Source organism: Rutidosis leptorrhynchoides, chromosome 4, assembly GCF_046630445.1.
Source record: "Rutidosis leptorrhynchoides isolate AG116_Rl617_1_P2 chromosome 4, CSIRO_AGI_Rlap_v1, whole genome shotgun sequence".
Lineage (NCBI taxonomy): Eukaryota > Viridiplantae > Streptophyta > Magnoliopsida > Asterales > Asteraceae > Rutidosis > Rutidosis leptorrhynchoides.
The window spans coordinates 5,824,989-5,839,858 of record NC_092336.1 but is presented as its reverse complement, the minus strand read 5'-3'; the positions used below and the strand labels follow the sequence as shown (position 1 = coordinate 5,839,858).

Genomic DNA, 14,870 nt, shown 5'->3' with positions numbered 1-14,870 from the left:
GAGTCATTCTTTGTTTGATTTCACATCTCACCAAAAAATAAAAATAAAAACAAAAACATATTTTGTTTGAATGGTTTGATGTACTGAATAAATAATATATGGTTATGTTAATGAGTTAGATCCATATATGTATTTATTTGTGTGTATTCTTCTTTGTAATGGTGAACTAAATAAATAAATTGTATAACCAGATGATGTATTTGTTAGGTCTATACATCTTGTAGATTTTTAAGTAGTTACTCTGAGTATTTTATATAAGGTGCACTAGAGTATCGAGTCAGTGAATTGAACATTCTGTTTGTATACATGTCCGGACAGTAGTTATTTTGCTATCACCGAAATTATTCAAATCTCTGAGCAGAGTTCTTTTTGCAACTGGACCAGTATTCAGCTACAAGTTTAGAAAAGAAGGTATTGGTCTCCATTAGCTTTGAAGGTTCATCATACTCCACCATTTTCCCTGCAAATCAACAACCTCAACATTCTAAAATGCCTGAATATCTAGAGTCCAAACTCTATTTACTCCTGTCAATTTGTTTTTGAATTAATTTATACCAAAGTTGGTCGAATGGTCAGACGTTTTGATGCATAATACCTCTTACATCAATTTATTAAAAAAATTTCCATATCTTTATTTTTTATTTTTTATTTTATTTAGACTTTTTTGCTCCGTTGGTCCTTCAATTGTACACGAAATTGCAATCCGAGTCCCTCAAGTTTTTTTTTTTTGGATTTTCGAGTCCTTAAAATTGCAAGATTTTGCAATCCGAGTCCCTCCGTCAGTTTGCCGTCTAAATTAGACGTTAGCCCTTGACATGTGACATGCATGTGAGGGTAAAATCGTCTTTTTACTCTTTTCTTCGACTTTTTTTACTCTGTTGGTCCTTCGTTTATAGAAAAAATTGCAATTCGAGTCCCTCAATTTTATTTTTTTATTTTTTTTATTTTTTATATTTTTATTTTTTTTTAAAGGCCAAGCATAATATATTCCTAACATCATCATCATCATCATCGATCGTTATCATCATCATCATATTCCTAACATCATCATCATTGAAACCGTATCCATCATCATTATCATTATCATAATAGTATCATCATCATCTTAACATCATTCATCATCATTTTCATTTTCTTATCGTCATCACACATCCATCATCATCATCATCATCATCTATCATACATCATCATCATCATACGGTTTATCATAATACATAACCATATCATACGCGTATCATCATTCTAACATAAAATCACGATCATCATCCTCCTTTCTCACTTGAATCATCATCACGTTATCACCATTATCACGGTCCATCATCGTCATCATCATCATATTCTCATCCCATTCACCACATCCGTATCATCTTCATCATTATATATCATCAATCATTAATTTCGTTCATCATCATCGAAAAGAAGAAAAAAAAATATAAAGCGATGGTGTTTGGTTTCGTTTGGCTCGAACAGAAATAGAAAAAGAGCAGCAGAAACCACTCGATGTTGCAGCTGAAATAGAAACAATAATCGCAGCAGTAGTCTTCGATAGAATAATAGCAACAAATGGTTGTGGTTTTAGATGGATGTTCGAGTTGTACTACACCAGAAACAGAAAAAGAAACAGCAGATATAGCAGCAGTAATCTAGCAGCGGCAGTGGGTTCGACAGACTGAACAGAAAACAGAAGTAAGTGACGTTTAATAGCTGTGAACGAGTAGTAAAAAGGGTTCGTGGTGGTTGGAATAAAAACAGAAAAAAAAAATAGCAAGTTCTGTTGGTGTGTTGATGGATTTTTCGAACAGGAACATGAAACAGGAAAGACAAGTAGCAGCAGGAACGAGCAGTACAACAGGTGGTGGTGATTAGTTTAATGAAGGTGGTGTTTTCGTTGGTTCGAACGAGCAGCAGTAGCGAGTTGCAATTTGGTGGTGATGGTTGGTTCATTATGTTGGGGTGGCGGTTATGCTTGGCCTTTCAAAAAAAAAAAAAAAAATAAATAAAAAATTGAGGGACTCGGATTGCAATTTTGTCTATAAACGAAGGACCAACGGAGCAAAAAAGTCGAAGAAAAGAGTAAAAAGACGATTTTACCCTCACATGCATGGCACATGTCAAGGGTTAACGGCTAATTTAGACGGCAAACTGACGGAGGGACTCGGATTGCAAAATTTTGCAATTTTAAGGACGCAAAAATCCAAAAAAAAAACTTGAGGGACTCGGATTGCAATTTCGTGTATAATTAAAGGACCAACGGAGCAAAAAAGTCTTTTATTTATATACCAAAATTGATACAGTTACAATATTATTATCATTATTTGAATTTGAATAATGTAATTTCAAATATGGCATGCATGATACTGATAAAAGTTGACAAAAAATGTTTTGTGTCAACCCAACCCTACCCATCCTACATCAGAGAATAACTTATTTTGACCTATAGCATAAAGTTGATCATTTCGACTTGAATCTGTTTTGACCCATTATGACCTCTGCCCATTTTGCTACCTTTAAACTGAAAATATGTGATGTAGGAGACTGAGTGCTGCAACATTACCGAAAGAGAGAACCATGACCCTGTCACTGTCAATAACTGTAGGAACTCTGTGGGCGACGGTTATAACAGTGCAATTTGAGAATTCTTCCCTTATGATTCTCTGTAAAACGGCATCTGTAGCAGAATCGATCGATGCAGTTGCTTCATCAAGTACCAGGATTTTGTTTCTCATAAGTAATACACGTCCAAGACAAAATAATTGTCTTTGTCCCGCACTCCAGTTCTCTCCTTCATCACTCACTGTTAAATAGAACGAAAATAAGTTTTAACTTTTTAAAATGGGTTGAGTGGGTAAAATTAACCCCACAAAAATCGGCTTACCTGAAGAATCTAGCAAATTTGGAAGACTTGTAATGGTACTTTTAAGCTGACACTTATCTAATGCCTGCAAATTAATTAGAATCAAGCACCTAATCATTTCAAAAATATCATATAGGGTGGTGGAAAAATGAAGGGTCGCGTTGTATGGACTTGGTAACTAGCGTGTACAATATTATTACCAAAATAATATTAACTCAACGATACATTTTTTGAATAAAAAGATTTAGGAAGTTTAATAAGTGACTTCGCCCCATTTGACTAATTTCCATATTAGTTAAATAAATAAAAGATGACCCAAATAGACCCATTAATATGTACAGGGGTCGAAAAGACCATGGTTACCTTCCATATCTCATCATCAGAATGTAGTCCAAGAGGGTCCAAATTTGTTCGAATGCTTCCTTTAAAAAGGGTTGGTTCTTGGGGGATAACACTTAGTTTCAATCTGAGATCTTTAAGGCCGATAGAGCAAATGTCCAATCCATCTATAAGAATTTTTCCGCTCTCAGGTTCTACTAATCGAAACAGGGCCGTTATCAGTGTCGTCTTTCCACTTCCAGTTCTTCCCACGATACCAACTCGAGTCCCTTCTTTGAATGTACAACTGATACCTTTAAGAACTAGCGGTGCATTTGGACGATATCTTAACTGAAATCAATCACAACCTCATAAGAATTATCTAAAGGGGAAATGTGGGTAAGACAGGTGGCGGGTCATTTTAAGTACGGGGCGCGTTGAGTTGAGTTGCTAAAAGTTCTTTGCTTAATTAAAATAGCGTATACAATTATTTTTTTGAAATATTTTGTTATCGAAGACCCTTAGAGTTGTCGTTAACACACTATAAAACACTTGTATGGTGGCGGTTACCTTGATTGTACAAGTGTTTTAAGCTGGTTAACAACAACGATAAGGGCTATCGTTAGCCAAATCTTTTTTTTATAAGTAAAACCAGGTGTTTCCAATAAATCTTTGAATAAAATAATTATGTAGGAGGTTGTCCGTATTAATTAAAAATAGACTTTGGACAACTTTCTACCTGTTTGACCCAATTTGACATATTCCCTTATCTGACCTGTTTTTAGATGCATTTTTCTACTAAAAGAGTTGAGAAAATGGAGTTGAAACCTTTAGATTTTGGAACTGGATTGTACCCTTTGAAGGCCAAGATGAAGGTGGTCTATTGTTGTCCACGATCGCAGGTGGCTCTGGTGAAATGTGCATGAATTGCTTGATTCGTTCTACCGAAATGACGTAATTGTCCAAGCTACAATACCATCTAGTAAAGAACACTTGGGTACCCGATAGGGTTAACGCATAAGAAAGAGAGAGCCCCACCAACCCTATACAAACATAAAACGTATTGCCTTAATATATGAGCTGTGGTTAAAGGTGGCAATTTCAACCCATTCACAGGTAAATGGATCAAAATGACACACTATACCTGATGGCACAAAACCCTTTGGTAACAAAACTAGGAGAAAACTAGCGATGAACAATGTCACATTTGCTAATGTTTCTATTCTCAAAACCAACCATTCCAACGTTGCATTTGAAAACATGAAAGTGCTTGCATCTGTGTCCACCAGTTTAAGGTAGTCTTTGAAGAATCTGTCTTGCATTTTGAATGCCCGAATTGTTGCGACTCCAAGTGATGTTTCGGATGCATAATTCATGACAGGTGCTTTTGTGGTTCCGTTGATTCTCATTAGCTCCCGTGCTGTTGGTTGATAATATCCCTGCAGTTCTAAACAAAGTTAACAATTGAAGATTACGTTAACTTTTTTGTATAAAAAGATTAAATAATAAAAATTCACTGGCCTGAACATATTTTGTAGCCGCTAATCCTAGGACGGCTACAATGAGAACTTGCCATGTGACTGAAGCCATAACAAAAATTATGGCAAGTAGTTCAAGACCTGAACCAACCACATAGATGAACCCAACGGGTATGTCAAAATCAACAACACTAAGATCGGACGAGGCCTGCAGCAAATTGTAAATTAGCAACCAAATATGTTACACAATACCTGATTCTTTTCAAGATAATCGAATAACTAGTAAAAATACAGACTTTGATCCAATTTCAATTCTAGGTACATATCCAACTTGTTTAAGGCTAGAAAAACCCATAAAGGTAACCAACTTTTAAATCCTTTTATTTATTTATGACATACAAAAATGTTCTCAAAATGATGACGTGGAAGGTGTCATGACTGTAGATCTTTAGACAAACAAGTTTACAATTTGTTATGAAACTTTGTGGATCTTTACTTACTTTCCTTATCAGATATGGATACGCAAGTTGTAAATCAAATCAAAGTTGGTTACTTTTTTATGCAAAAAGCCCTTTTCTTGTCTTGTTTTTAATTGCAAAAGACCACAAAACTCTTACCCTGGTCAGAATTCTGCCAACTGGAGTAGAGTCAAAAAAGACCATGGGAGCACGGAATATTGAATCGGTGAACTTATCGAAGACTGATTTCGAGGCTTTCAATCCCAAAAGTGTACCAAAAAATGATCTCATAAACACAAAAAATGTGCTTATTGTTGACAGAAAGGTATAAACACCAATCAACATGAAGGTGGTAATTTTGGGAATTTGAATACCGAATGCTAGCCAATAACTTGCTGCTGCTTGAAGAGCGACAAAACTGGTTTGACTTATGACACAAGACAACAAGTAAAACAATCCTTCCGAGATAACAACGTAATCAAAGAAAGGCTTCCATCCAACATTTCCGACCTCTTTTTCTTCTTCTTCGGTCAACTGAACTCCTTCTGGTAGACCCTTCATTAATTGTATTTCACTGTTTGCTTTAGCTATGAAATTTGTATCGGTATCCACATCGTTTTGATGCGTATTTCCAGAAGGTTCCACACCTATAATAGCATCTTTATGAGCATTCACAAGTTGCTCAAATGCTGTCCCTGCCATCAACAGATCATCATACTTTCCTGATTGTGTAACTTGACCATCTTGCATAACCTTCAAAAATAAATACATAAATTAGAACATCATAAAGTTTTATGAGGTGACAATGTCAACCCACTTATAGATTCGGTTGTGTATAGGTCAAATAAGAAACATGGGAATAAATCGGTGACAATGTCAACCCATTTAGAACATCAGTTTTGACTCAAAATTCAACCTGCCCGACCCGCCCATTTTCCACATTTAGTTATAACCCTGATTACCAGAATATTGTCGACTGATGAGAGAAACTCCACTTGATGAGTCACAAGAATGACTGTTTTCTTCTCTAAACAGCTCATGACACAATCCTGAAGTATAAGATACACAAGTTCAATATCCGAAAAAGTAAACAGAGCATTCAAGAACGACAAAGTTATGACATTTATGTCATTTCAAGATGTTGAAATCTAACATTAAAGAGAGTTGCTGCGGTATGTGCATCTACAGCGCTAAACGGGTCATCAAGAAGATAGATGTCAGCATCATTATAGACTGCTCGAGCAAGCTGAATCCTCTGTTTCTGTCCACCACTCATGTTAAGTCCTCTTTGGCCTATTTCTGTTAAATCTCCATGTTCAAACGCTTCAATATCCTTATCCAAAGCACATGCCTTTATCGCCTTTTCATATTTACTTCTCTCCATAGGTTTCCCATACAGTATGTTATCTTGAATTGTTCCACTTTGAATCCACGACGTTTGGCTAACGTAAGCAATTGATCGAAAAATACCCACCTGAAAGCAATACATGACGATAAACATGATATAATTACATGATGAAGTTGCATATAGTTAATGACATAAGGTTGAAGTAAATATACACTCACACTTCCAGAAGTTTTAGATAGTTCTCCAAGGAGTGCGTATAAAATTGACGATTTTCCAGTACCAACAGACCCACAAACGGCTACTTTCTGCCCACATTTTACTTCAAGATTTATATTTTTTAGTGTTGGAGTGGGCGACTCAGGATCCCAGGCGAAATTACCATCCTGTATTCTGATACGGGTCATTGCATTTTCAAGGTCTTGGTTACTTTTCATCCTGTTGTCTTTTAGTTCATCGTCAACCAACAAAGAATTAATTCGGTCAAAGGATACTTTGACTTGAATCAACGCAGAAAGAGCATCCGGCAACACTCTAACGGGCTCCGCCATACTTCGTAATGCAGCTAATATAGTAAATATAGTAGCAGCATTCAAAGGTGCACTTTTCAAAACAACACATCCACAAAAAACGACTGAAGAAACGAGCGTTGGTGACATCCAATACAAAACTGCAGTAAACGCCCTCTTAAACTGAGATTCACGAAGCCAACGAAACTCGATTTCTCTAAGCGATTTGATCAAATTATGAAACTTCTCTTCCCAACAATGTAACTTTATGACTTTCATATTGTTAAGGACCTCGGATGTCGATCTTAGTCTCTTGTCTTGAGCAACCATGATCTGTAACTGACACTTTTGCATAGATTTTGCAAACGGTATATTAAGAAGCGCACATACGATCAAAGGGACTAAACCAGGAACAACACCTAGTCCTACAACCGAAAACAAAACACCCATAGCTAGAAATAACTGAACAACAGCTGACCAACTGACATGAAACCACATAGGGAACTCACCCATTCTGTAAGCATCAACAGCTATGTAATTCACAACTTCCCCTGTTGAATGCCTTTTCTTTCCTAAATTAGAAAGCTTAAGTTGTTTCTCATAAACAGCCACCATTAAAGCTGACCTCATCCTCATACCGGTTCTTCGTGCATTAAAGAAAAATTGTCGTTGTGACAGTGACTCTGTTATCTTGACTAAAATTAAACATCCTACTAATAAGAGTCCTTGATGTAAATCTTTAATCTCTCTGTTGGAGTAGTCAACAAATGCATAGAGTAACAACGGACTAACGATGACCGATATAGTCCTTAGAAAGATACATACGCCCGATAATATCATCTCTCGCAAATAAACTTTGGCTAACGCTTTAGGTACCATGTTAACGTTGTTCGAGGCCTTTTCGGTTTGAAGTGAATCCCATGCCTTTTTGAATTTCTCGTGTGCAACGGATGCTTGATCTATGGGTGCTAGATGCGGGATTTCTTCTAGAACTAATGGTTTTCTATAACCTAATACGAGTATCGGGTTCACCCACGAAAACGTTAGTGTACTAAGAAAACTAGGTTCTTCTAGTTTGCGTGTTTCCGTTTCATGTACTTCATTGTGATTATGATTATGATTACCAATTAAAGGCTCTGATAACGTCTGGCTTTGTGAGTAGCGAGTGATGAAATGTTTGAAGTTTCTTAAAGCGCATAACAAAAGGAAGATGCTAGAAGCCCATTCTATCGAACTCAAGACCGTTATCTCGTTTAATTCTGCTAAACTCTTGATGTTCACAACAGAAACCGACAAGAAGACAAAAATCCACCACACAGAATTTATAAATTTCAGCGAAGAAGTAAATTCTTGTACTAGCAAAGAAACCGTAAGAGTTAACCAAACTAACGATTTACCAGCGAAAACCCACCAATGCAATTGAGGCGTTGTGTTCCATAAACCAGCAATCAGATATGCAACCGAAGTAAGAACGCAACAAGATGCAACTGACTGTGATATCCAATTACTATTTACCGTGGATCTGTTGGTATTACTTTTTCGAAGATAATTTACTAGTAGCAGCAAGTAGAAGAAAACAAGAAATATTAAGTTGAAGATGTCTAAAATACTTGTTTGTGCGGCTACTGAATTCTTCATATCAAAATGAAACTCATGAAACATGGCGATCAACCCTGCAGTACGTACACATCAGTCATTAGAAGATGTACCAGACCAAGTTAACATATTAAAGTCGATCGATCATATGGCATCTGTACCTTATTTTATGCTTACAAAGTTGATGGAAAATTAAAGAATATATACTTTTTGAAAATAGAAAGCGAGTGGTGTACAAATTTTAGAGGATATATGCTTGTCCTCAAAGCGAGTGGTGTATAAATTTTACAGATATGAACATATTATTAGAATGCAGATAGATACACACAGTATATACCCAACATATACCCTTTCTACATTATAAGTAACTAATAATCGCAAAAAACATTTCTTGCCAAAATTAAATAGAAATTTTGACTGTATATCTACAAGAAACGACATACTTCTCTCCCTCGATCACCACATTAATCCATAGAACCAACTCTGCCAGATTTACACTCATCATTAGTTAATCATGTCACTTAAAATGGTTTTTAGTGTTGGTTTATTTTGGCTAGTAGAAGATATGTTTATCCCACATTGGTGGGAGGAAGATGTGAGGGGTGAGTGACTTGGTTATATAAGAGGGGCTAAGTCTTCATTCCAAATCGCACCAATCAATACACTTTAAGTATTTGATTATTTCTTTCTTTCTTACCCTTGTTTGAGAGTTGTATTAATTAAATATTTTGGAGAGTGTAGTTGGCTTAAGAGAGTCGTCTATATCATTGTAACAATTTGTGATATAGTGTATTTCTCTCTATGGGGGCCGGTGGTTTTTCTCCTGTTTTGGAGTTTCCACGTTAAATCTTGTGTTGTGTATTGTTCTTATTTCTTTACTATTATTGTTGGGCTGGGTGGTGAGAATTAGTGAGGTCGTAATTTCCCAACAACTGGTATCAGAGCGTCAGGTTTGACGGGGGTCTCGGTTATAGGAGTCGGAGTATGCTCTGTGGTTGCCACGGGAGTGGATCGCCCACATCAGAAACGAGTTCTATTGATCGTATAGGGTATCTGGTTAGACAATATTTTTCTGATTCGTAGTAATAGTTGGATTTGTTAGTGGCGAGTTGTGAATTTCCGATTTAAAGGGTCCTGGCTACCTGCTACATCTTTTGGCTATTCGAAACGTGAGCAAAATCAGAGAAAGTGTTGTCTATAGGATACGGATACGATGTCGAAGTTCAGTCCAATGAGGTTTGATGTAGAGAAATTTGATGGGATGATCAATTTTGGCTTATGGCAGGTTCAAGTCAAGGATGTGTTGATTCAGTCCGGTTTACACAAGGCTTTGAAGGGTAAACTCACCCTTGTTCCTGGCAGTGATTCTAGCAGTAAGTTCGATGAAGAAGAATGGGATGATATGGATTTGAGGGCGGCAAGTGCGATTCGTTTGTGTCTTGCAAAGAACGTGCTTGCAAATGTGCACGGGTTATCAACGGCAAATGAGCTTTGGGTTAAACTAGAGCAGTTGTACCAAGGCAAGGGCATCTCAAATCGGTTGTGTCTTAAAGAACAATTTCATACTCTGCGTATGGATGGGGGTTCAAAGATTTCAGATCATCTAAGTATTCTTAACGGTATTGTTTCAGAACTGGAGGCTATTGGAGTTAAAACGGATGATGAAGATAAAGCTTTGAGGTTGATATTATCTTTATCATCGTCTTATGAACACATGAAACCTATTTTGATGTATGGGAAGAAAACTCTGAAGTTTGAAGACGTTACTAGCAAGCTCCTATCCGAGGAGAAAAGACTGGAAGGTAACGGGGTCTCGTCATCAGGAGATACGATAGTGTTGTGTTCGGATAGGCAGAAGAGAAACTCTAGAAAGAATCTGACATGCTGGAAGTGCGGGAAGACTGGGCATGTAAGGGTTAATTGTCCCGGTGGAGCTAATCCGGCAAATGGCTCCAAAGACGCTAACATTGTCTCCGTTGTTACGGAGAGTGACGAATTCCTCTGAAGTCACGTCATCCTCATGGTGTGTCCGCGCCACCATGGAAAGGGATGTTTGTTAGCGGTTCCACAATTACACATGGGCATTGGTTTGGCATTTATGCAGGTTGTGTGGTGGAAACTGATGTTGTAGCTGATGGGACTTTCGGGAAAGCCAAACAGGGAAGTTGCACCATAAAGTTTCAGCTGGTTGTTCAACAACATGTGCCGAGGTGAAATGCTTGGAATGCGATATTCTAAGTGCTATACTCTTAATGGTGGAGTATGATAATTCTTGTTAAGAGTTATGATTGTCTGTGATGACAATGATTGTCGGTTTAGACAATGTTCGATGAAGATGCAAGTTTTGTCTCTTGGGAGATAATGTCAACGGCATGAAGATGAGGATCTTGAAGTTGTCGTCGAGGAAGCGTCTACATCGGTTATCCTTGCAATGTGGAAGCATGGTTATCTTCTTCTATCCAAAAGGTGGAGATTTGTTGGTTTATTTTGGCTAGTAGAAGATATGTTTATCCCACATTGGTGGGAGGAAGATGTGAGGGGTGAGTGACTTGGTTATATAAGAGGGGCTAAGTCTTCATTCCAAATCGCACCAATCAATACACTTTAAGTATTTGATTATTTCTTTCTTTCTTACCCTTGTTTGAGAGTTGTATTAATTAAATATTTTGGAGAGTGTAGTTGGCTTAAGAGAGTCGTCTATATCATTGTAACAATTTGTGATATAGTGTATTTCTCTCTTTGGGGGCCGGTGGTTTTTCTCCTGTTTTGGAGTTTCCACGTTAAATCTTGTGTTGTGTATTGTTCTTATTTCTTTACTATTATTGTTGGGCTGGGTGGTGGGAATTAGTGAGGTCGTAATTTCCCAACATTTAGTGCACCAAAACTTTATTATTAAGTTGATGAGCTTTCAAAAGTTTGTGATGCGCATATAAGCATTAACAATCAACTACTCCGTAACACTCAAAAAATCAAATTAATCTCCATAAAAATGTTGGTAGAAAGTACGTATAACTCGCTAGAATAAAGAAAGGGAGAGATGGAGTTAAAAAAGTAGGCTTACCAAGTATCGTCCTCGTAGAAGCCATTAGATTTCCTCTGCTCCAACAATTAATAGCTTGAAGCGAGCACCACTTAAAATATTACTATATTCGTACAAGTATATATAGCTAGCTACAGCTGAATCATATCACTGACTCGTGAAATGTAGAAAAATGGGCAATAATAGCACACTAGCACATGAATCATGTTTTCATAAGAAGAGAGTAATACATAATATATGACAGAGAATTAGACCATCCATTATGGATGTACGTATTACTACATTGTAGTAATTGAATATGTGGATGGTGAGACCACAGATATACAAATAAATAGGTAGATACAACAGATAAACTCCAAAAGGGAAAACATCAGCTTGCTATCTGTCCCTTATCATACATGGACAAAAATTAATGAAGCTAGTCAAAATAACGTAACTGATCAAAAATGACAACCATAGGGAGTTCGATACCTCTGATGAAATTAATTAATAAAAAGACGACCCCTGCAATGTTAATAATGCACATGGGGGTACGTACAAGCAATCATTTAACAGTTTTTGGTTTTATGTAGTGGTCATATTCGAAATTTTAATGCTTGTCATTATAGGTACGTAATGTTCAAATCAAACATGAACAAGATACATAAAACCTACTCCATTTATGTTTATTATAACTGGACAAAATACTAGAATGATAATGTTATTAGTATTAATTAATCTCAACCTGTGGGATGTTTTGTTTGTTACTGAAGAAATTAATCTCGAGTTTTGTTTCTTGATTAATGTTTTAAATGAGAGACGTACTCCTGTATATATTTCTATTAAAAGAAATGACAATGACAAACTTGAATGAGTTTATTGCTACAGTACTTCTTGCAAGATTTTGATATAAAAACTTTCTGGTGGAGGACCGCCTGCCCGCCCGGTAAGACTAACTTTCGGCCTGAATTGTTTGCTTACTTTTATTGAACTACCTTGTAAAAGAAAAAAATGACTGATATCTTCAATTTCGATCTCGTCTACTATTATTAAAGAATAGTTTAAGCTCGACCAGTCGACCAGAATCTTAATCCATCAAGTTGTACCAAAATCTTCTACAACTCTGTAGCATGGCAATTTTTATATAAATTTAGAATAAAATTATCACATAAAGTTGAGTTACCTGAACTTGTCAAATGCCTACAAATCAGTTAGAACAACACATGTTATCGCGTACAGATCATACAGGTTAAAGGAATAAACATTGTAGATTGGGTAACAGATCAAATATGTCACTTGTTGTAATGGATTGAAACGGTCAACTGTGGTATTTTTACGATGACAATTACTATTAATAATTAGTGTGTTAGATATGATTTACCAAAAATGATATTATTTTTCAGAAACTAAATATAATTATCTAAGTTTAACTATAGGAACTCATATGTATATGTTTGTAGGATTTGTGGTTTTTTACGGTAAACAACAACTATATAAGAAAAATAAACATTACCAAGTGGTTAAATCATAAGAAGAAGAAGAAAAAAATTGAACAAGGAACAAATAATCGTCTCATCTAGTTGTTTTCTACCTAGCTAAGCTAATTAAAGATCAATCAAACTAACAGTTATATATAATTTCTGATCGATCATCATCATCGGTTGATTGAATGTAGCATTGAATAAAACGTAGTTTGATACACTTGAATACTTGTTCGATTTCCTTTTTGACGATTGATTAAGCTATCATCTTCATGCAGAACGCCATCTTTTAAGGTGTAAATAAATAATCGTTTATGCAAAAGGCAGTCTGTCATCAATAAGTATATCGTGAAAGTAATCAAAGCAACAATGGATGACCCAACATGATTTTGTTGTTGTTGTTGTTGTTGTTGTTGTTTCCTTGAGTAACCGCCACACCTTTATGCAACGACTATTATCATCATAACAGACAAGTCCAACCTGACCATCTAGATCAACCAAATGATCCATCAGACTTCTTGTATTTGGAGGAGCATCTATCGACCCGAATTCCTCTTTCGCCATGTCAAAAAATACTACTTTCCTTATTAGAGGACCGTACCCTAACCCTAACCAGTGCAAACATCCATTAGCAAATACACCACCAAGTGTAATGTCATACGGTGGAACAAGCAGGGGTATTTCACGCCATGAATCTGTCCCCCCCAATACAACATCATGTACCATGGTGCAGCATAATCCCTCCTTGATCAAATTATCAAACCGATTTAACCTTGAATAATCAATCTTTGGATGTCGAATCACAACACACACAATTTTCAAAGTATTGGTGGAATCATCAAAACCAAGGCCGATTGATCTACATGTTCCAATTTTGATAGGTGGTACCTTATAACATTCTCTCTTTAAAGGATTGATCACATGTAAAGATTTGCCATGGCGGTAGGTTTGTGGTGAATATAATAGTAGACCCTTGCAGGAACCTAAAACAAAGTCCCCTAGCTTATATTTACAACTACCGGGTATACACCAAAACTTCATATACGCTGCTGTCATCACAGCAGCAGCAGCAGCATTAATGGGGGTACGTGAATCGACTTCTTCTTCTTCTTGAGTTAACAAAATTTCTTTGAGTTCAGATTTAAAAATACTATTCTCCGAAATATACTTAATTGGAATGTTAGGATATGGAAATAATTCCAACATGATGAGCATCCTCCTCCTGGGATCTTCGATTACTCGTTGTTTATTATGCATGATTTCAAGATACGGATCGTTAATGTATTTGTACCATACCTTGCTTACACACTGGAAACGAGCTAAAGATTTTAGAGGCATTCTGGACAAGATGTTGTATATGATGTCAACGGGCAACTGTTGATCACCGGCCATTATGTTTTTCTTTTTTGAAAGGCGACGAATATCACCCATTATTCTATTATTATTATTATTATTATTGTCTATGTCTATCGATAGAATTAGGGTTTGCTTTGGGTGGGTTTGATGATGATAAATAAAATAAATAAAAACCTGCAATACGATCGACTTAATTTATAGACAAAGCTAAAGAGTCCATTGTCACAACCCAATAAGTTTGTGGCCCAACCCACTAAGATTATGACCCAATTAAGGGTTTTAACCCAAGAACTTCATGGAAGGCCCAAGAACATCATGGAAGCTCCTTAGAACTTTCCCATGAGTTCTTCCATGGAATGGTATGGAATGTTCATGGAAATATCTATCTCCATGTATATACTTGAAGTTTCTAGTACTTAGATCCTAACCATTGATTTAGATTAATCTTAGCCATCC

General features: G+C 36.4%; 2 protein-coding genes across 4 annotated transcripts; both read right to left on the bottom strand.

Annotated features, from left to right (window-relative positions):
- Positions 1-210: 210 nt before the first annotated feature.
- LOC139904386 (ABC transporter C family member 8-like) lies at positions 211-8,643 on the bottom strand. Of its 3 annotated transcripts, none has more exons than XM_071886323.1 (11): positions 6,669-8,643; positions 6,262-6,582; positions 6,071-6,157; positions 5,268-5,861; positions 4,694-4,858; positions 4,317-4,611; positions 4,001-4,215; positions 3,218-3,523; positions 2,876-2,939; positions 2,555-2,794; positions 211-460 (listed from the first exon to the last, which is right to left on the bottom strand). In XM_071886323.1, exons 1-11 carry the CDS (start codon positions 8,622-8,624, stop codon positions 342-344), a joined length of 4,362 nt encoding a protein of 1,453 aa, XP_071742424.1. In that variant the 5' UTR covers positions 8,625-8,643; the 3' UTR covers positions 211-341. The 3 variants fall into 3 exon arrangements, with proteins under 3 accessions (XP_071742424.1, XP_071742425.1, XP_071742426.1); XM_071886324.1 differs by having other exon boundaries at positions 6,675-8,643; XM_071886325.1 differs by lacking the exons at positions 211-460; positions 2,555-2,794; positions 2,876-2,939 and having other exon boundaries at positions 3,353-3,523; positions 4,027-4,215.
- Positions 8,644-13,370: 4,727 nt separating this feature from the next.
- On the bottom strand, positions 13,371-14,489 carry LOC139839461 (putative F-box protein At4g38870). The gene has a single exon (XM_071829524.1). It carries the CDS (start codon positions 14,487-14,489, stop codon positions 13,371-13,373), a length of 1,119 nt encoding a protein of 372 aa, XP_071685625.1.
- Between the last annotated feature and the right edge of the window lie 381 nt (positions 14,490-14,870).